This window comes from Pteropus alecto, unplaced genomic scaffold (genome assembly GCF_000325575.1).
Source record: "Pteropus alecto unplaced genomic scaffold, ASM32557v1 scaffold13, whole genome shotgun sequence".
In the NCBI taxonomy this organism is placed as follows: Eukaryota; Metazoa; Chordata; class Mammalia; order Chiroptera; family Pteropodidae; genus Pteropus; species Pteropus alecto.
Genome location: NW_006434373.1, coordinates 213615 through 235455, shown reverse-complemented (window position 1 = coordinate 235455; position 21841 = coordinate 213615). Strand labels below are relative to the sequence as shown.

Below are 21841 nucleotides of genomic sequence, written 5' to 3'. Positions count from 1 at the left end.
CTTCACCCTTAACCTCATTAACTGAACGTAGAGGTCATTTCACTGGACTATGAGTCCTCGAAGGTGAGAATCTCATCTCTTTTCTTTAAAGACATGACAAAGACTTGGCATGATCTGGATTTAAAAAAATCATAAAAAGGACTAAACCAGTACGGTGAAGTGTCAAAATCAAGGAGTTCTGTTTTAAAAAACAGGACACAGCTCTGGGAACGACCTGGGGTGGGCCAGGTTTAGGACCTGTTTGCTGAGAGGAAGGGAAAGGCGGGCAGAGAAGACTGGTCAGGCTGCTGAGGCCACCTCCACGGGGGGCTCCTGGTATGCCAGAGAGAGGGAAGGAGCAGGAGCTGAGTGTGGCAGGCCACAGAGTGACGCTAGAAGGAAAGAACTCAAGAGCAAAGAAAGATGGTGGCAAATAATCAACCAGGACTGGTCGCTTGACACAGTCAACCTCTCCACCTCAGCCTCTAGTGGGCACCCTCACAAAGCATGCCTCAGCTGGGTCTCCACCCCAGCCTGAATCTTAGTGACACAGAGCATCCAAAGTGGCCATGTCCCAAAAATGCTCAAGAGAGGCGACTGGCTCTGGAAAGCGCTGGTGGACAAACCAGAACCCCTTACTTACCATGTTGTTTTCAAGGTTTTCACCGTCTTTTAATTTCACAGGGTCAATTTCACAGGACTTGTGGCTCTGGCATATCTGGAAAGAGCATTTATGACAAGGAGTGAGTGAGACGAACTCCAGGAGCACAGGTGGGGTGGAGGTTAGCGGCATCAGGCTCAGAGACGGACATTGTGAGCCCTGTTCAGAAAACGGCTGCCCACGGCGAGCCCCTGCTCAGCTGCTGGGAGGAACGTGGGGAATAGCGCAAGACATAGGGCAGTGTGGGAGGATGAAGTACTGTGAAAACAGGGCTTTCTGGAGACAGTTCTGCATTAGCTTACACGGGATCAGGCGTCATAAAGCTTAACAACGGTTTTCCTTCAAAGTGCTGCCAGGATTTTGCACACAGGCCAAAACAGAATGCTATTTTAAATGTTCTGACATTGCAAAGGGCCTGTTTTTTATGAAACCGTTCTAGGGGAAACACTGCCTGCCCAGGCATCACATTAAGGGGTCGAGTAAGAAACGCTGTCATCTGGAAAGGAAGTGTGTGATTCCTTCCAATGTGTCTGACAATAGAAAAGCCTCTATGACTGCTGGGGGCTCTGGAGATAGCTCTGGGCCTCACGAATTCAGGGAGCCCCACACCCATGGAGAAAGAGGTATCCTGTGAAGAACCAGTTTTTCTCTTGCATGTCCTTCTGTCTTTGGAATGATGGATTTTCTTAAGAGTTGTTTTTTTTTTTTTTAATTTGAAAAATGAGGAAGGTTCTGGAATACATACACACAGAAGGTCACTGTGGTGAAGCTGGGAGAGAGGCTGACATTAAAGTGATGGCTCTGCGTTCAGGTAAGTCCCTGTGCGCTACAGTCTCTGTGCATCTGCCTGTTCTTCACGCGGATATGTGGGCTCCTGGGGAAACCCCTCAGCCACCGCCCAGCAATGCTGGGGCCTCGGGGACCCTGACCCACCTCCTCGATGGTGGGCTTCAGGGTGACGTGCAGGTAGTGCATTCCCGCCAGCTTCATCGTCTCGTCAATGCACTTGGATGTCAACGAGTTTCCTCGGAAAATGGTGTTGGGGTCCCTGGAAAACAGCATCGGGTGATTTTTGTCTCCTCAGTACAGCAAGGTGAAAAAGGAAGCAGACCTTGTTCCTGGGCGCCTGTCCATGGGACGCAGAAACACACTCGCCCTGAGTCTATTAAGTGTCTCAGGAGAAACACGAGACCAGGCCAGATGATTTGCAGCTGGGGGTCCTGACCCCCCAGGCCCTGCCTGTGTAAAGAAGCCCCTGTACAAAGAGTCAGTGAAATTCCGCAAAACGGCGACACGCCCACAGCCATCAATCCATCAAGCGGAAAGCGAGCTGACAGTACGGCCCCTTTGCTGCCACTTCGTGCCTTGCCCCTCTGCGAGGCTTATTTTTGCAATAAATTAATACCTCTAAGAACAAAACCTGGGGTCAGCACAGGAGATCTGGCAGGGAAGCGAACAGAGTAGGCTGTGCTTTATGACCTCTCTCAACAGGGGTGCATTCTGGGTGTTTCTGAACCAAAGGTGCCAGGGAGTGACTATCGGCAGAACCCATCCCCGTACAGCAAGCACAGTTCCTGGGGCGGCAGTGACCCAGTCCTCTTACGTGGGCCATACACCGAACCGAGCCCATTGCTGGGGCAACCGGTGCCCCGTTCACCCCCGTCATGCACACGCACCTCGGGATTTCCAAGAAAAAGTGTCTCTCTGAAAGAAAACCTGAACCCACACATTTTCTTTTAGCTGCCCATCCCTGCGCTCTGATGTGTTCCGAGGAAGACTTCTGTTTTCTGGGTCCCCCGGACCTCCCCCAGCCCTGGCCCCACCCCGTCACCAGGCCAGACCCCCTCGGGGGAATGTGAGGGGGTCCCGGGCAGGGGTGGCGGCGGCAGCACTCACTGCGTCCTCCGGACCTCAGCGTTGGCAATGGCACTGATGAAGGGCACCACCCGGCCGTAGTGCAGGAAGAGCCGGACCAGTGGGATGGCCGCCTCCTGCTTTTCTCTGCAGACCTCGCCCAGGATGTGGGCTGCGGATGCCGAGACGGGCTGCAGAAGAACACAGCCTGATCGGAGGGCAGCCCTCTGATCCCCCATGACACCTCCATAGCGAAGGGAGATGCAGATGTTTCTGAGCACAAAGCAGGCCTGGAGGGGCCAGGCTGCAGGGGAACATCACCAAGCAGGAGAAGGCAGCCCAGGTGTTGGGCCCCAGGTGGACAGGGAAGGAGGGTCTGGCAGGTGTGTGGGTGGCCAAGGGACAGAGAAGACGAGGGTTGGTCTGCGGAGGCGAGGAAGAGGAGCTGGGCAGGGACGGGGTGGGTCAGCGGTTTGCAGGTGGACTGGGCTACGGGTGGGTGCACCTGGCATAAGAGTACCTCCACGTCCGCAGACTTCAGCAGAAGGTCCCGCAGGGGGCTATAGTAGTCAGAAGAGAAGACATGGTCTTCTGTGTAAACCACGTTCAACCGCAGGGACCCTAGATCCCCTGGCTTCAGGCTCTTACTGCCGTTGTCTCGGGGCTGCAGGAAGTACCTGGGCACAGGACACAAGGACAAGGCAGCGTGAGGGCAGCACCTCCCAGGGGCTGGTCCTCCCATCATGGATTCTGTGTCAGGGGATGAGGCAGGAGGGGGCTCCAGCGTGATTCTGCAGGACACTCCTCTGCGGCGTCCATACACCTGAGGGGTTCGCCACGGATGTTTATTGTCGGGGCTGACTATATAGACTCATAGACTTATAAGTTAAGGTGGGAAAGCAGGAAGGGTGGAAGGAAAGGAGAGGACAAGAAGGAAGAGAAACGAGTGCAGATGTTACAGGAAACTGCAGAAAATAATTCACCTGGGAAGATTAACACTAGACGCTGGCTAGCGATAAGCAGAGCAAAACTGAAATTATTCTAAGAAATGTGTGGTAGGGCTTTCGGCACGAGGGGATGGCGAGCCTGCCTGGTGAGCCGGGCAGACCACTGGGCGCCCGGTCCCTTTGGTGGTGGTTTCTAACAGGCCACTCTTTTTTCTTTGGTCCTACCCAGTATGGCCCTGGGGGAACCCTGCTTACTCTGAATTTATTAGCCAGGCAGTCGCAGAAGCTATGTGGGTAGAACTTGTGTCTGTCTGGTAGAGGCACCAAACACATGGGTCCTCGGGGGGCTCCCACTGGGTTATCAGGTGAATGTCGCATCCTTGGTTAAAAGGGCAGGGGCTGCTCAGCTAAACAATGCCTCCTGGCAGGAACCAGAACCTGGCTGGGGACTGGGCTGGTGCTGTCCTTGTGGAATTAGACACAAATTCCACAGTTTCCTGGGAACGAGAAACTGCCACTAAGCATAACACAAAAATCTACTCACACAGCAAGTCTGCAGACATGCAGGGCTCTATACGCAGTGTGTGGAGTGTCGTGTGAGATCTGGGCGTGCGACATGAGACGTGTGGTGTGCGACCTGCACCTTCTCCCCATCTTGTGTGTCTGCTAAAGGAGATGTGTAATGTGTGTCTCCAGCGTCATCGTGATGATGTGCATTGTGATACAATGTGATTTATGATCATGAAAGAAAACAAAGGCATATTCCTTATGCCAAAATACAAGGTACCCTAGAGAAAACAAGAACTAAAGACATGGAAAGTAGTGAAGGCTTAGTCTTCTGGGATACGTGAGTGAGGGGTGACTCACTCAGAGCTGGGACCCCCTCGACTTAGATGTGCAGATTTAAATGGAGATTTGCTTAAAACCCACAGCGCCCTGCACGCCTCTGTCATCAGGTGACACTTCTGACAACAGGCAAAGGTCATAAATGCCTGCCATGGGGCAGAGCCTGGTACAGTCATGCTCCAAAGTGTGCCAGCTGCCTGCCCTCAGCGATCTGACCCAAAACACAGTTCATGCCCCTGCCCTTCTCCATTTTAGGCTCTCAGCCACCACTTCTCATGCTCTCAGCGTGACCACCTGCACCAGTACCTATCCTCCTGCTATGTCTCACCTGAAACCCCATCACCATGCCAGAGCTGGTTAGGACCTGGCTAGGTGGCTAGGTGGGGTGCTGACTTGTGCCATTTCATTGTGGCTGCTAAGAGGCAGTTTCATGTCCTTTCAACTTGGTAACTCTGTCCTCCCATGCACCAGCCTGCTGGCGCTAGACCAGGCGCGCAGTCACCTTACCACGCTTCGTAGGAGCTGGACTGCCGCAGCACTTTCAGGGGAATCCTGAGTTCTCCCAGAAACTCGTCTCCAAATTTCAAGTTACTGGCGTTCCAGAGGTCAACTCTGAAAAACAACACTTGCCGTAAGGATCTCTTTAAAGAAGGGGCAGGGACTGTTGCCAAGGTTCTTTCTTTCTCCCTTTTAAGCAGGATGGAGGCTTCAGTCCCACCAAGTCGGTCTCCGTGAAGATCTACACTGACTGAGGACATTTAAAATGTGAGGTCAAAGCAGGACCTGACTCTCAAAAGAAGACATGCATTTCCCCCAGCTGCGGAGAAAGGAAGGAAGTGGAAGCAAAGCCCTTGTGCTGATGTCGGTGGGAGTGGAGCTCCTGTCTTTGTAACAGGAGGGAACTGTTATGACCTGAAGCCAGCGGCGTCCATTCCTTTTACCCAGGAGAGACCCAAATGTAGCAGAACCTATTGTCCTTCAAGGCTGCAGAGTCTCAGACATAGAAGGAGAGCCCATCAGGGTGACCTCAGTCTGCGTGGCTCAACTCAGTGGCATGAATAAATGAAGTCCAGTTCTGCGGAGGCTGCCGCAGAGAGGTACCCGCAGAGGACTGACTCGGCTGTTCAATTTAACAAGCAGGATGCCCCCTACCTTCCATCACAGGAAAGTACACCTGGAAAGAAAAACTGTCTCTAATCCCTCCTTCTCCATCTGCACTCAGAACCCTGTACCCATGATCCCTGGGACGTATCAGTGTGACTCATGACCAAGGGGGCCTGACACTCCCAACACAGAGGGGGAGACTGGCTAGCTGACAGATGCAACCACAGCACAATGTACCACTATTTTTGTGAAAAAGTTCACTCCCACCTTGCTGAAGAATCTGGTCACTCACTAACCTTTTTCCTTGGGTGAAATTCTCACTGTTTTCTCCAATTTGGGGACATGGTGACTGTACATGCATGACTGATGGAGGTGAACGTTTCCCAGTGCTAACAAGCAAACATCACAAACACTCACAGTAAACAACTTAACCAAAGGTTACTTTAGGAGCTGGAAATATAAGATCAGTTCTCACCATACTTGGCAGTCAAAGGGAAAATTCTAGAGATTGCACGAGCCCTTCTGTCACCTTTGCAAGTCCAAGAGGGAGCAGCGGACAGCACAGAAAGGAAAGGGTGTAAAATGGGAGCACGTGCATGTCGGTAGGTGAAGATAAGCACTGTCCCGCAGCATGTCACTTACAGAATAACGAGCAGAAGAACTTTTAATCTGCCAAGCAACACTTTAGTAATATAAAACAAGTCACCAGGCAGTCTTCTCTTCTTTTTAGTAGGAGAAGCATTTGAAAACATTTTTGGTTTGTATGTTCAGGAAAAAAAAAACAAAATATCACAAAACATAGTACTTCTCTCTTAAATTCAAAGTCTACTCTTTCATAAACACTTCTTTCTCTGAACACGAAAGGGGAGCTGTGTGTCTGAAGGAAGCTGGTGTACAGCTAAACCTTAAACAAGGCCTTTGAACCTCCAGTGGGGACCTTCTCAGACACTCAACTTGGGGTCACTTTGCTTCCGGTTCAGTATTTTGAAATGGAAAATGTAAACTAACTGGGAACATTTAAAACTGGGCTCAAACCAAGATCTGTGTGTGGAGGCCACGGTCCCGCAGGACTTGAACCCGGGAGACAGATGAGGAAAGAGTCGCAGGGTCCACACTTGGGGGAGGGAAGAGTCCTGGCCTGCACCTTGCACCCCGATGGTCAGCCCCCATCCCACCTGGAGTTCCCCGCCACCGTGGCTTGGTTAATGCTTGGAGGCCTGGAAAGCCGCTACACGTTCATGGGAGGGACACCAGAGTGCCCCCCAAATGAGCGTCTGAGGTATTTCTAGCAGAACCTCATGGAAACTCTGGCCCTAAGGAAAGTAGATTTTAAACCATGTTGAAAACAGAGACTCATGGACATGGACTAGTGGTTACCAGAAGGGAGGGAGAGTGGGGAGGGGGAAGGTGGATGAGATTAAAGGGGTCAAATATGTGGAGACAGAAAGAAATCTAACTATGGGAGGTGAACATACAGTGTAAATATATATGTACTTTACTGTTAAAGTATACAGTTGAAACATTGGATTTCATTAACCAATGTCACCATAAAAAAATTAATTAAAAAAAAAAAAAACACACATGTCAAATCAGGAGCATTCCTACGGTTCTCCTGAACAGGCTAGTCAGACCAACATGTGATCACCCTAGCCCAGGATGACAGGAAAGTTTGCCCTGGCTTATGATTTGTCTCTCCCAGGGTACCTCACACCCAAGGGAGGTGCTATAGGCTGGCGGGGCTTCCTACCAACGTAGCTGACCGGAAGAAGGCCCTGAGTGGATCCTAAGACCAGTGCTGGTGAACTTGATGCTACGATCTTTGAGGATGATAAGTACAGACTCTGCGCACTGAAGGCAGTATCACAAGGATCTCTAAGCAGCCGGGACAAGTGTGCTAGGCTGGGCGATGGCACTTGGTGGACAGAGCCTCACACACACTGAGTAGCATAAAGCCTTTGACCTTCGATTCTTAGAAGATATTGCAAAATGAACTATAAAATTGAGTTTGCCCCTTGGGCAAGTAAACGTCCTTTCAGCCACGACCAGCCAAATATCTGGGATGATTATGACTCACTTCAACTTCTGATATCCTCGTGTTAAAAGTACCAAGAACACTGAAATTCCTTCCTAGCCATTCCTCTATTTTTAGAAACAAAACAAACAAACAAAAAAATGAACAAGAGAGGTGAGCTCAGACTGCAGCTGCCAAGAAGAAACCCTGAAACACAGATTTTCGCTCACCGGATTTCAAGTTTGTCCACGTCCTCCTCCTCAAAGTCAAAATGGGACTTTCGGCTGTAGCTGCAGGGTCTGGTCACCTGGTAGTGCAGACAGAGGGAGAGTGAGTTAGACTGAGTGCCTGCTCCGTGGGGACGGCCCCCAGGCTCTGGAGAGGAGGCCATGTGCCCTGTGGACAAGCAGAGGCTGGATTCCAGCCCGACCTCCTGGGAGCCAGGGGCGTGAGGCTGCACCAGGCACTTTCTGCTAACCTCCATGTAGTCCTCCCAGCACCCACAAGCGCTCTGGGCCACTCAGTCCCAGAGCTCCAGTCGCCTTCCCCTCTTGACCTCTACTCCCTTGTACCTTGATTCCACTCCTCCCAGCCTTCCCATCTCACTGCCTCCACCTGCTGCATCCTGTTGGCAGCCTGTTCATCTCTCACCCAAGCAGGGCTCCCACCAGCCATAGCCCAGTTGGCAAAAGCTTATCCACTTTGGCAAAAGCTTCTGAAGGCTTCTGAAGGCTTCCCGAGACCTCCACTCATTCTCCTCACCTAGCACACGGGAGTCTTTCTACAACCTCTATCCCCTACCCAGCTCACTACTGGGTCCCTTCCTTACTCAGGCCCATGCTGGGAAGCCAACAAGGGTCTCTGAAATGCTACCTCCTCCAGGAAGCCCCCTGGCGCCTCCCGCCTGGTGCGGCTCACAGCTCTGTGATAAGGTGTCCGGCTTCCAGCAGTATGGCCACAGGAGCTAGTCTGTTTTCTTCTCCCTCCTATTCCTGCCTGTCACTTAACACATCTATCCAGTAAACGAAAGAGGCTCTTACAGAATTGAAATAATCTCATTTAGATATTTAAGGGTTTTTAGATAAGTCTAGCTGTTATCCTGGAAGAAAAAGATGCCTCCTGCTTTTGGCCCGTGCCAGCCCCACGCGCTCAGCCAAGCTGCATGTGCCCCCTGCCAGGGGCTCAGCCCCAGGCTGCTCGCCAGCTGAGGCTGAAAGGAGATGAGGAGAACACGACAGGAAGGGATCTGCTGCTAAGCAGGGCTGAGCCCTTTGAGTCAAAGGACATAAACTCCAAACAGGAGTGTATTCCACGGCCCCGAGGGAGGCAGGCATCGGGTGGGCCCTAACCAGCAGCGCCGAGGTCCCAGGTCGAGGCCTTCCCTAGGTTTCCAAAGGTGTCAGTCCCAACTACGATCATACCTGGGGGGGTCACCAAATTAATCCAGTGAGTTGAGTCGCACATTTTTACAGAGTGGAATAGAAGCACACGGGATAGAAAACAGGCACCACTCCTCATGAGAGTGAGAACTGGGTGGGAGCGGATGTAGCTGTTCAAGTGAAGCCTGTCGCAAACTAAAGCTTATGCCTTGATGTGTGTTGTACTAAAAACACAAGTTTGGAAAGCGCTGATCTAAGCCATTCCAGGCAGCCTAGGCATGGAAGGTTGTTGCCACCTTTGATGCACAGTTCATATTAAAAACTTCCTTACGCTTGCTGTTCCAGACTTCTTCCTTGCCTTTGGAGACCCAGCATGAGTCCCCCTGAGGTTGGGGGGACCACATCAGCTTCCTGCCTTATCTTGAGTCTCTTAAAAACCATTTTCTTTGCCTGACTATAAAGCAAGAACGCCCATCTGGGACAGAGAAGGGCTCAGGATCCCCCCTGGACACCTCTCCTCACAGCTGCACCAACCAAGTTGGCTGGCAGCCCCGTCCACTTAGGAAACGTGTGAGCTTCTGGACACCAGCAGGAAAAGGTCCAGGTTCTCTGCCCGTGAGCCTCTTGGTTCTAACTCAATTCTCCAACTTCATTTTCCAAAAGTCTCCATTTTCACCCCAACCTCACTCTACATTCTAGATACAGTTTCCTGCGGCCTCCCAATGCTCCACACACGTACATGCTCCCTTCCCAGACTCTGCTCAGATGTCACCATGCTGGGAAGCCTTGCCCCACTTCCCAGGCAGGACTGGTGGCTGCCTTTGCTTTCTGTTCCCCGAACCCACTGACCTAACTAACAATCACTAGACTAAGTGGAATAATACATTCAAATGTGCTCTCTTCTGTTAAGTAGTGGGTTCATGAAGACAGGAGTGGAGGCCTTAGTCATCCTTACCTACCCATGATGTGGTACGTGTTAAGCATTCCAGAAACCTTTGCGGACAGAAAGAACACCTGCCTAAATATAGTCCATATGCGCTGTCTTAAAACTAAACCAGCCGTGTTGGCTTGTTGTTTTGTTCTGGTCTTCAATCCCTCATGCCTTCCATCTTACTAATTTTGGTTCGCATTCTGAGAGGCAGCCAAGGGGATCTCTGTGTCCGAATGCACTTCCTCTTTTGCTTCAAAACCCTCACTATTTCTAGTGAAACAAACCTCCCTCCACTGCTCTGAGAAGATTGACTAGAATGGGTAAAACAAACAAACAAACAAAAAAACCAAAAAACAACACAAAAAACCCCAAACCAAACAAACAAACAAAAAACCAAGTCCCGATAATTTGGAAAGTATGAATTTGTCAGTATTCGACTCAAAACTGAGTCATTCTGGAAGCAACAGACGACCTTTCTTTCTAGGGAGGAGAGGAAAGTTCTACTCAGGGCGGGAGGGGACTCTTGGGTGTGGGGAATCGCTCAAGAGCTTTCAGAAGGAAACAAGTGACTAAGATCCTTCAGATCTAGACTTTTGCCAAAGAATCTTGGGTGTAGGGTTTCAGCTTAACATTCATGCCACTGAAATACCAACCTCAAAATAAAACACTTCGTCAAACTGAGGGTTGTTGGTCTTCTTTTTCACTTTCGTCTTCTTTGCTTCCGATCTGTAATCGAGGGAGGAAGAATCAAAATTAAAAATAACACTTTTGATGCCAAATCTCTCAGCCTTGAGACTGAGCTATCAAATGCACAAGTAATTTACTGCCTTTATTTATCTTATAAATATTTCTGTTTGTCTCCAACCCCAGATGGTATGCAAATCAGGAACCTTTACTGAGCCAAAAATACCCAACATGAAGAACATAAAGGCTTTCTTTTTTTTACGAAACAATTTTAGAGCAATAAAGGAAACAAAAGGAAGTCAAAGTTATATGTTCTACCTCACGCAGCGCATCCTGTCTTCCTCTGACTGAGAAATCCTCACCATCAGTCCAGGTGACTACCACCCTCCCTCCAGGCCCGGAGGCTGTGGGCAGGTGCAGGCGATGGCTACTTGCCTGTATGGTCCTGCTAGTGTCACAGTGGCGTAAGGATCACACTGCCCATTCACGATAGGGAGGCCTTGGCACTCGAGGATACTGAGGAGAGAAGTGGGAGGGATGATCAGGAGCAGGAGATGAAGGGGCCACAGCCTGTCTCTCAAGGCCGCTCTGGGGTCCGAGAAGGCAGCTGTTTTAACAGCTCAGGGCCAAGAGCCATGAGTTGTGGCACGGTGTTGGTCATCAACTGCCCAGAAGCTCCTGTCTAATAAAGAGTAATGGATGCACCGATTAGCCGTCAGAAAACATTTGTGGGGTGGGAGGAAGTTTGCATTGCATTCAGGGTACAGGAGCCTCGGCTGAGGAGGACATGTTTCTGGTGATTTCCACGAGCAACGTCACTGCCTTCACTCCCTAGGAGCCAGGCATTGCTTGAGAGCTTTACGCGACTCACACGTTGATCTCTCCAACGATTTTATAAAGTCATACTTTTGTTAAGTGCATGTTATAGGTGGGAAAATAAGGCCCTGGCAGCTTGGTGGGGCTTACAGCTACAGCCTGTGCATAATCTCCATGCTGCATGTGCCTCTCAGCAGCAAAAGACCATTTCTCACCCCTCACCGCCCAGCCTGTCTCAAACTTCACTCATGCCTGATTCCACTGCAGGTCCAGGACCAACTGTCCGGACTCTTGGTTTTGTTTAAATCCTGGAACATAGTTATACTAGCTCTTTGTCCTTGTTAGTAATTCTATCAGCTCTGTCATTCCTGGATCTGTTTCTATCAACTGTTCCTTCTCCGGGTTGCAGTTCACATTCTCCTGTTTCTGGAATATCGATTTTGAGGGGATGCTGGACATTGTGAATTTCATGTTGTTGGTGTCCAGATTCTGTTGTCATCCGTAAAGAACAGAATTGCTGGACTCTGTGCTGGTTGGCAGTTACGGGGCTCTGGCTTTGGGCTGATTGTGGTAATTCTGGTTTGAAGCTTTGTCCAGGGAGGCACCAGCAGCCTTTGTCTAGGGACAGTTTGGCCCCACGACACAGGCATGGCCTTCCTAGAGTCCATGATGAGTGTTTTGAGTAATAACAGGGCTCTGCTGCACTGGTGGGGATTCGAATGACTCCCAGCCCTGCAGTGGGAGCCCCCTTGTCTTACAGCTCCCATGTTCTGCCTGACTCTATGGTGTGTCACCCTGTACACACACTGGCTTGTGGAGCGTTGTAAAGTCCCCTCCTCTCCAGAACATGCCCACAATGGCCTCAGACCCCTAACTCCAAACTCTGTCTCCTCACCCACCTCTGAGCTCTGCATAAGACATCGCCCTGCCCTGTGTCACCACCACACTTCCAGGACAAAAGCTGGATGCTGTGGTTCACCTCATCTGTTTCCCTTACTTGGGGGTCACAGAGCTAAGCTGCCAGCTGCCCCATGTCCAAAATGGTTCACTCGTGCAGTGTCTGGCTCTTTAGTTGTTTGTGGTAGGAGAAGGGATCCATTTCCCACTATTTCAGTGCGGTCAGAAGTGGAAGTCCTAAGCCCCTTATTTGGACATCAGTTCAGCTACATATGGATGCATAATCGTTTTCCCTCAGATATCTGAGTGCTTCTTTTTTTCTTTGCTGTTGGGAAGTTGAGGATAACCACGTTCTCTCATTCCTTCATTAAGTCAAGTGGCCTGAGCTGCTTTGCCCTCCTGAGAAGACTTTAGGTTCCAACATTTTACCAGAATATTTCCTTCTGGGTAAAGGGTTTTGTTTCCTTTTGTTCCGCCTTCATGGCGCTTGCGGCTCTTAGAGCTGGCGCCACCCCTGTCCTGTGCTGGGGAGTTCTCTATAAATTTCTTCTCTCTCCATTTCTCTCCTATTTTCTTCTGGAACACCTGTTCCATAAGGTTGGGGCTCATGGATTGCTCCATTATTTCCATTAGCTCTCTCTAGTATTTTTCAACTCTTTTTCTTTTTATTCTACTTTCTGGAATATGCTTGTGTTTCTCTCCCAAATTACTGACTTGGTCTTTTGTTATCTTCCTCCCTTTATTAACTCACCATTAAACAAATATTTATTCATCCATTAACTCATCGCTAAACAAGTACTTGTTGAGCTCTCACACTCGTGGCACATTTCCAGGAACCGAGGTGGAGCCGTGAGGGGACAGAAGCTCAAGTCTGAAGCTCATGCCCGTGAAGCTCAGGTCTGCTTGGCTGGCACAGCAACAAACAGTGTGACAGTAAATAGGTAATAGGTGATTACTGTGTACGGTAATGTAAGGGAGGAAATAAACTAGATATAACAACAAAGAAACGCAGGGTGGCAGTCGACCCCTCGGGTAGTTGGGACCTCTGGGAGAAAGTGGTCCCTCAGGTTGAAGTCTTAAGGACAGGGACTCACCCATTATATGTCGGGGGAGAGAGGGCCCCCAAAGGGCAGCAGGTCTGAGACAGGCAGCCGGAGGTGGGGGCAACAACTTGCTCAGGAGGGATGAGGGGAGGCCCATGCTCCCTCTCTGTGCAAATGGTACACATTAATGAAATGCATTTTTATATATTCAGTTGTTGATCAGGAAGAAGGTTCAGATGGTAGGGTATGTACACTCCCCTTTTGTAGCCTCAGACATAACAGGTTTTTACGACCAGCAACCTGGATGGCATTGCTAAATATCTAACAGGAAGGGACTTCTTCTCAGTCGTATGTCTTAAAGAAGAGCTGCCAGATGCAGGACAGCAGCCACCTAGATAGAACACATCCAGCTACCGTGTGGATGTCACTTTCATTCCTCTTAAAAACCAATTTGAGAAACGCTCTTTTCTCTAACTCAAAACAAAGCTTGGCTCCTGATAGCAGTTACATGAAGACATCTCGGGAGAAAAAGAAAAATCAATACCCTACCATCTGGCATGCAAAATGCACAAGCTAGGATAAAAAACGGTGTTAGCCTCCATCACACCCTCCTCCCCGCTGCGGGCATCACTTCATTAGCACCCTAACAGCTTTAGCAAGATTACAGCTCAGCTGCACAGCCTGGGGATGGGGGTGTGGCGCTCTCACCGGCTGCTCGGAGCACAGGAAGCCAAAGCTCATTTTACTTGAAAAGGTATATTCACATTTGGTGCATCTGCCTAGGCCTATTCTACGCCAAACAAATTTCACAAATGTTTAGGAATGTTAAAGGTAAATAACGGGAGAAAATACAATATTTGCTGCACTGGCCATTCTTAAGTCCTGGAAAGGACTTCGAAACATACCAAGTAACAAAAACAATCAACTAATCCAGAATCTAAAGTACCAGAAATACAATATTTGTATTTATTTTAACATTTATAGATTTTGATATTCAACCTGACCCTTAAAAAATAGTTACGTCTCACAGAGTAAGAGCTTGCAGCTGTAAAATCTCGTTTCCATTTTTTTCTTTCCCTGGACATGGGCACGTGCTGGCACCTCCACTTCCTGCTCCACTAGGAAGAAACACAACAGTCCTGCTGAGCTGGGCTGGTGTGCAGGCATGAGATAGCTGCAGAGACATCCTGGTGTGTGGTGACAAAGCACCATCTGTGGTCACCAGCAGAGGGCCCACCTTCTGGCTACCCAGCCCCCCACCCTTATGCTTTGCTTTGAAAGCCTTCCTGATCTTAGAAAGAGCCAGATATCAAAAGCCCGTCAGCTGTTTATTCTTTCTGTAATTTCTTAATAATAGAAAACAAGCTCTTGATTGTTTTTGAGATGTTGGAAACCTGAAAATAGGTAATTTCTCGGTTGGGTGCCCCTCGAGGTGGAGCTGCTAGCGGACTGTGCCGCCTTCTCTGGTGATCGGCACCATGGAGTTGGCTGGCCAAGCAGGGCCCACTGCTCTGGTCAGGAGGAGTGGCTCAGTGAGCACTGGCAAGGCTGTCAAAAGGACTCTTGCCAGCTCTCACTCTTGTGAAGTAACAGAGCTTGCGAGTGGGAAAGCACAAGAAACCTCACTCTTAGACAAAGCAGACAGGCATAGGATACCCAAGAGGAAGACCATTTACAAGAACAAGAAAGGAAGGGCTATGAAAGAGGGCAAGCAAAGCTTGATCTCAGCTCCAGCAGAGCCAAGAACAGGCACACATGTGTTTTCCTTCCCCCTTGGTGTTCTGGCTGCACTAGTGTTCTAAAGGAAGAGACTCAGGGTCCAAAGAAACAGTCACAAACGATCGATTCATTATCAATCCATAACATGATTTCCACTCACCCCGTCGTAAACACTCATGGCCCCAACACACCTGTAGGTCACACATGTCGAAATAAACCCAACACAGGCAGAAGGAAGGAAATAATGAAGAACACAGCAGAGATCATGACATAGAGAATAGAAAAACAATCAGTGGAACCCAAAGTGAGGTCTTTGAAAAGATCAACAAATTTGACAAATCTTTAGCTAGACTGACCAAGAAAAAGAGAAGACTCGAATTATTAAAATCAGTAATAAAAGAGAGGATATTACTAATTACCTTACACAAACAAATAAGTTTTAAAAGAAATTACAGAATATCTAACTAAATGGAAAGACATTGTTCAGGTGTTGGAAGGCTTAATATTGTTAATTATCCAAACTGATATACGGATTCAATAAAATTCTTATCAAATGCTAGCTTCTATTTTTGCAGAAATTAAAATACTGATCTTAAAATTCACATGGAAATAAAAGAATCTCAGAATGGCTAAACAATCATGAAAAAAGAAGGACCAAATTGGAAGACTCACACCTTCTGATTTCAAAAATTACTACAGATCTATAGTAATCTGTGTGGTACTGGCATAGATATAGGCATATAGTTCAACAAAATAGAACAGATTCCACACATAAGCTCCCACATTTACAGTCCAGTGATTTTCAATAAAATGCCCAGATAGTTTGATAGGAAAGAATGGTCTTTTCAATAAATGATGCTGGGACAATTGGACATTTAAATGCAAAAAATAATAATACTAACCCCACTTAACGCCGTATATAAATAAAAATTAACTCCAAATGTACAGAAGACCCAAAATTAAGAGCTAAAAATGTAAACATCTTAGAAGGAAAATATAAGTGTAAATCTCTATGATCTTAGATTAGAAAATGGTTTATTAGGTAGGTACCTAAAACACAAGCAACAAAAGAAAAAGTAAATAAATTGGATTTCATCAAAATTTAAAACTTTCATATTATATAGAACACTATCAAGAAAGTGAAGACAACCAAAAGAATAACAGAAAATATTTGCAAATTATATACTTGACAAGAGTCTCGTATCCAGAATATATGAAAAACTTACAACTTAATAATAAAAATGCTAATAACCCAATTAAAAAATCAGTAAAGAACTTGAATAGACATTTCTTCAGAGAAGATGCAGAAATGGCCAACAATGACAAGGACGGTCAGTCTCATCGGTTATTACATTAAGAGAAATGTAAATCAAAACCACTTCACACCCACTAGGATGGTTACGATAAAAAAGACAGCCAATAATAACAAGTGTCAGCAAGGATGTGGAGAAAGTAGAGCCGTCACACACAGTTAGTGGGTGTAAAATGGGGCAGCTACTGTGACAACCAGTCTGGCAGTTTCTCAAAAAGTTAAACATAGTTACAATATGACCCAGCAATTCTACTCCTAGGTATTTACTCAAGAGAAATAAAAACATGTTTGTAAAAAACTAGTACAAGAATATTCATAGCTGCATTATTCACGATAGCCAAAAAGTGAAAGCAACACAAATGTCTATCAATGGATGATGGATAAACAAAATGTGGTATGCCTGTTCAATAGAATATTATTAAGCCTTTAAAGAAATGAAGTTCTGACACATGCTAAAACATGGATGAATTTTGAAAACATTATGCTAAGTGAAGGAAGCCAGTCACAAAGGACCACATATTATATGGTTTCATTTATATGAAACCTCCAGTATAGGCAAATCCATAGACAGAAAGTATATTAGTGGTGCCGGGGGCTGGGGAAGGGGGCTGGAGTGTGATACTTATGGGGCTGGGGCTTCCTTTTGGGGCGATGAAAACGTTCTGGAACTAGACAGAGGTTAGTGGTGATAACTGCACAACCTTGTGAATATACTACAATTATGTACTTTAAAATGTGGAATTTTATGGTACGTAAAGGATATTTTTTTTAAGTGAAAAAAACAGAGGAAGAGGTGAGGTGGGGAAAGAAAAGCCCCAGTCGTGAGACACTTCTGACTTCCACGGTTGGAGAATATGAGCCCTGGGGGACCCCCACTCTTTCTCCCTCACTACATCCTTCTGGGAGACCCTTCTGCCCTGGGACTCCAAACAAAGTACACTACAGTGTGTACACGTGTTTATTACTGTGTGCTAACACGTGTGTGGTGGTATGAACTAGCATGTATGTGCATTAGCATAGGCACTCGTGTGTGCTGATGTTTCCTAGTGTATGTGCTAGTGCATACTAGATGTGTACTAGGTGTGCTAGTGTGGGTGCTAGCATGTCTACGTGTGTGTGCTCGTGTGTACTAGACTGTATACTAGTGTATGTGCTAGTCTGTGCTAGTGTATTCGTGTGTACTAGTATATACTAGTGTGTATGTTAGCGTGTATTCTATCATGTGTGCTAGCACATGTGCTAGTGTGAGCTACTAGTGTGTGTACAATCAAGTGTGCTTGTAGGTGTTAGTATGCACTCACATGTATACTAACATGTGTACTAGTGTGTTATTGTGTACTAGGTGAGCCAGTGTGTGCTAGCGTGGGTATTAGCATGAGTGCTAATGTGTGTTATTGTGTATTAGTGTTTGTACTAGTGTATACTAGTGTGTGCTAGCATTTTACTAGGTGTACTGGCATTTGCACGAGTGTCCACTGGGAAGAAGCGAGCAGGATTCCATCGCACAGATGCAGGAACCAGACATCTGCATGGAAGTGCCCAGGAAGGTTGGCTCTGTATGCCTGGCTGGGGCCAGTATCACTAATACTTAAAAATTCCTCCGAAAAAAATTAATAAATAAATAAAAGTAAAAATAACAAAAAATTCCTCCAGAGGCTCCCACCCATAGCCAGGGCTGGGACCACGGCTCATCTGCCGGGCATAGACAAGGGTCCACTGCCCATTTCCTCCACAATTAAATGGCAAGTCCCCAGTCCTCATGGCCACAATCTCAATGAAACGCCCTGTCTCCTGTGGACATGGGGTACACGTGGCCACATTTACATATGCTGCCACTTCCCAAAAAGTCATGCCCGGGGTTCAACGGGGACCTGGGGGCAATCACTGCTCAGCAACAGCTTCAGAGCCAAGAACTGAGGTTGCTCTGTGGAGGCAGGAGGCCGAGCTGCTGACCAGGGGTGGGCAGGGGCCCACAGCCCTCCTGAGACGCCTTCTATTTGGAGAGACTCCTTCTCCGACCACGCGTCTCTGCTTCCCCTTCTCTCGGTTGATCCTAGCAAGCTAACGCCCCATGGGGTCTCTCTGGCCTCTGCTTCTCCCCCAGGCCTCCTCATCAGTCCTGCCTCTCCCACAGGCCCCAGCTGATGCCTCTGTCTGAGAAGATACCCGGATCTCCAGAACGACGCCATTTTGGTATGTGGCTCGTCTCCTGCACAAAACTTGTTACATTGTGTGTGAGCTGTTCAAAGCCAGTGTCCTGCTGACATAAGAGCTGGTGTGTTGCTGCTCAGCACCCACACTGGTCCTTGGTACCAGGCAGTCTCTCAGAGGTACATGCTGCACAAAGGACAGGGGTATGGAATAGTAAAGAACTGGGCCTCCCTTGGGGCAGCCAGGCCTGGACAAAGCGGCCCTCCTCGCCAGTTAGGTGCCACCTGCGCACCTCACAATAGCCTCCTGGTCCCCCAGGGAGTGGAGCAAGACCAGGGTGATGGGCCCAATTCCCATATGTCAAAGAGGCCTGAGTCCTGCCAGCATTCGCAGAAAAGTCAGCAAGGAGAGGAAGCTTTTGTTTCCTCTCCACGGCTCCTTCCCGCTCAGCTAGACAGGACGGGCCTTGTAAAATAAGCTGGAACACGTCCAGTACCCGGGTGTTTGCTGAGCATCTACGATGCGCTGGGCCCGGTCCCAAGTACTGCGGATGCAGTGATGAATAAAACAGACCCAGATCTTGTCCTCTGGAATTTACATCCTAGGGGGACTGCATGAAATAACAGCTGTCATCAACCATATGTACACTGCAGTGCCGAGGGGCATGGGGTAGGGACGCAGAGGGCTGGCTGTGCCCTCTACAGACAAGGATGCCTCTTTGGGGACATCTGAGCAGAGATCTGAATTAAGGGGTATCTGGAGGAAGGGCATTCCAGGCAGAGGGACACAGAAGCAAAGGCCGAGGCAGGGTGGGCTGGACGTGTGTGAGAACCCACAGGAAGGTATGTCTGGAGTAGTGGGCAGAGGGACCCTGTGCCCCTCCTGTGCACACGTGAAAGGAATCAAACAACCACCTGCAGCACTAACAAAAACAGTTTGCAGCCGATCGCTGGAGGACAGAACCTAGAACTTGGTGAGGCAGGTGGTGAACATCCTCATGACATTCAAACAGACATCTGAACAGAAAAAGTATTGACAAGAGCCACATTGGCACACAGATTTGAGAAAGCACTCTCAGAACAAATGCAGCTCATTTCCTTGCATAAATCTGAACCCTGTTAGAAAAACAGTGTTGGTGAGGCCCTGCCCTAACAAGGCATGGTCCAGTTAGCAGCTGTCTGCAAGGATCAAAGACAGCCTATGTAGCCTGAGGCCATCACGGTTCCAGGATCTGTTGGGGCAGCTGGCCTTTCCTCCCAGGAAACACAAGGATGTACAAAAGCTTCCCAGTTCCCACTCTTACATCTTCTCTAATCCAAAACTCCTTAAAAAAAAGCAAAACCAAAAAAGCAGGCCATGTATAAAGCACGACCCTGTGTTTCATAACAGAACCCCAAGTCCTTGGCCCGAGGTCCAAGTCAACTGCCTCTGGAGTTTCATGTGCCAGCAGTGGGAGTCTGGACATAGTGCATGCCCACACTCGGTGGCTGCTGCCGCCGACAGGCAGTCCTGACTTTAGACACTTGTGTTCCTGGAAACCACGATGAAACATGCACCCTAATAAGACGCAGAGACCCGATGACTGCGGTGTCCTGGTTAGGTCACACATGGACTCAGCGATGGACGGACACGTCTACCCTCCATCACACAGACGTGGGCTGGATGGGCCACTCTCGGGACAAGGCTCCTGTGTTTGCCCTCCTGGTTCTGTCCCCTACCCAGCCGGGTCCATTCTGTCTCCCCACTGCCAACCCGCATCTTCTTGTTCTATGTGAGGCTTGTGTTAAACAGCCTTAAGTCCTTTTTGAACAAGGAATAAATTTTTAAGCAAACAAACAAGAAGATAGGCAGCTCTCTCCTCATGGCTCCAGGATCTGAGAGCACAGCAACTATTTTAAGAAGAACAGGAATAATGAAGGAGTTAAGGACAAAGCTCGCTGAACTCACCTCCCATGTGTTTGTTCCCCAGTCCCCAAGTTTCAGATAACAGGAGTTCCCACCTCTTATACACGTCCTACACCGTGTCCTCCTGCATGTTCTATAGTGACAGCCCTGCAGCATGAACTGACCAGAGGCCATCTTCCAGCCATGGCATGATGAATGCAAATTGTGGACCATCTCAGACAGTGGCCAATGGCGGACACTCCTCACTACCTTCTGGTAGGGCAGAGGGAGTGGAATCCTAAAGCTGAAATTAGAGTCCTTGCCAGCATTTCCTAAGTCCAAGGAAAGGGCACACTCACCAAGCATTTCGGGGCAGAGGGGGTACTAGCTAGCTTTGGGGTCAGAGGTCTGAGTTCAGGCCCTAGCTCTGCCATCTGGCCTCAGGCAGGCCACCTCACCATTTCCTCACTTGTAACACTAGGGCACGACATTAACCTCCTTTCCTAAATGTCCACAGAATAACTGGCTATTTATAAAACTCAACTAAGTCACCTCTAAGATGAGCATTTGTTTTATTGAGTACATTAAGAATACGTCAGAACCTATGAAAACGATATCAGCTTGGGGAATAATCAAGTCTGGAAATTCCAATTAATCTGTTTGAAAATCAATAACCCACCCCACGCCTGGGGGGTCAGAGTCACAATTTCTGGGCGGACTCGTGCCTTACCGCGTGGCCAGCTTATGGCAGACGACACCCGTGTCAGTGATGACTTCACTCAGCCTCAGCTCCAGGTGGACCTTGCCCTGAAAGGCACAAGGACAGAGGGTCACGGGGGAACGGCCAAGCACAGCAGAGAGCTGCAGTCTCCATTCACGAATGCGTGGTTATGCCTGACCCTGCACGGCGTCCATCACACTTCTACCCACCCCCGCTTAGATTCCAGAGACCAGGACGGGGCGTGTCTCCCCAAGAGCATTAAAGGTTCCAGCCCAGCCGACATATTAGGCTCCCCACTCTGCTGACAGCAAGCTACTGTTCAGAAAAAAAAGAGCTCAAAATGAGCAAGAAAAAGGTAGTCAAGAAAGTGCATCCCAGTTTATTTGCCTTAGGTTGTGTTCTTTTACGCGACTTGGGTCTGTAGTCTGACACCCCAAAGCCTCAGGGGTAGATTTGGGCAGTTCTCCGCCCAGACATCTTGGTGCTTCTGCGTCCTTGGTGAGGACTGGATCAGAGGCCGGGGAATCTCAGTCCTGCTCTTCAGGCAGGAAGTTAATGCTCACAGATATTTGTGGAAGGAAGGGGAGCAGAGGTAGCTGGAGTAGTGAGAGCAGAACCCGTGCTGTATTCCTACTGGTGTCTATGCAAAGGGTCACGCCAGCGGGAGGACAGAGCAAATGGGTAAGGAGGACACAAGCAGGTCATCATCAGATTATCGCAGGGGGTTCTGGGGAAGAGGAGAAAGGGGCCATGAGGAAAAGAAGAAGAAAACCTGCTCCTTAAAAAAAAAAAAAAAAAAAAAAAAAAAACCTCAAAAAAAGGGGGGCACAATTTGTATATGTAGAAAATATTCTATTCAGGCTATATAAATGTTTCTGACAAGGTGTAAAATTAAAAAACTA

At 48.4% G+C, this 21841-nt stretch overlaps 1 protein-coding gene across 1 annotated transcript in view; it reads right to left on the bottom strand.

Moving 5' to 3' along the window:
• Positions 1-21841, bottom strand: part of RASA3 (RAS p21 protein activator 3) — a 114725-nt gene that overhangs the window by 19130 nt on the left and 73754 nt on the right. The window contains exons 5-13 of the mRNA XM_006909339.3: positions 20949-21025; positions 10832-10912; positions 10366-10438; positions 7633-7709; positions 4795-4899; positions 3015-3171; positions 2537-2685; positions 1574-1688; positions 623-697 (exon numbers count right to left, since the gene is read on the bottom strand). Coding sequence (XP_006909401.1) covers positions 623-697; positions 1574-1688; positions 2537-2685; positions 3015-3171; positions 4795-4899; positions 7633-7709; positions 10366-10438; positions 10832-10912; positions 20949-21025 — 909 coding nt within the window. The remainder of the gene's footprint in view (positions 1-622; positions 698-1573; positions 1689-2536; positions 2686-3014; positions 3172-4794; positions 4900-7632; positions 7710-10365; positions 10439-10831; positions 10913-20948; positions 21026-21841) is intronic.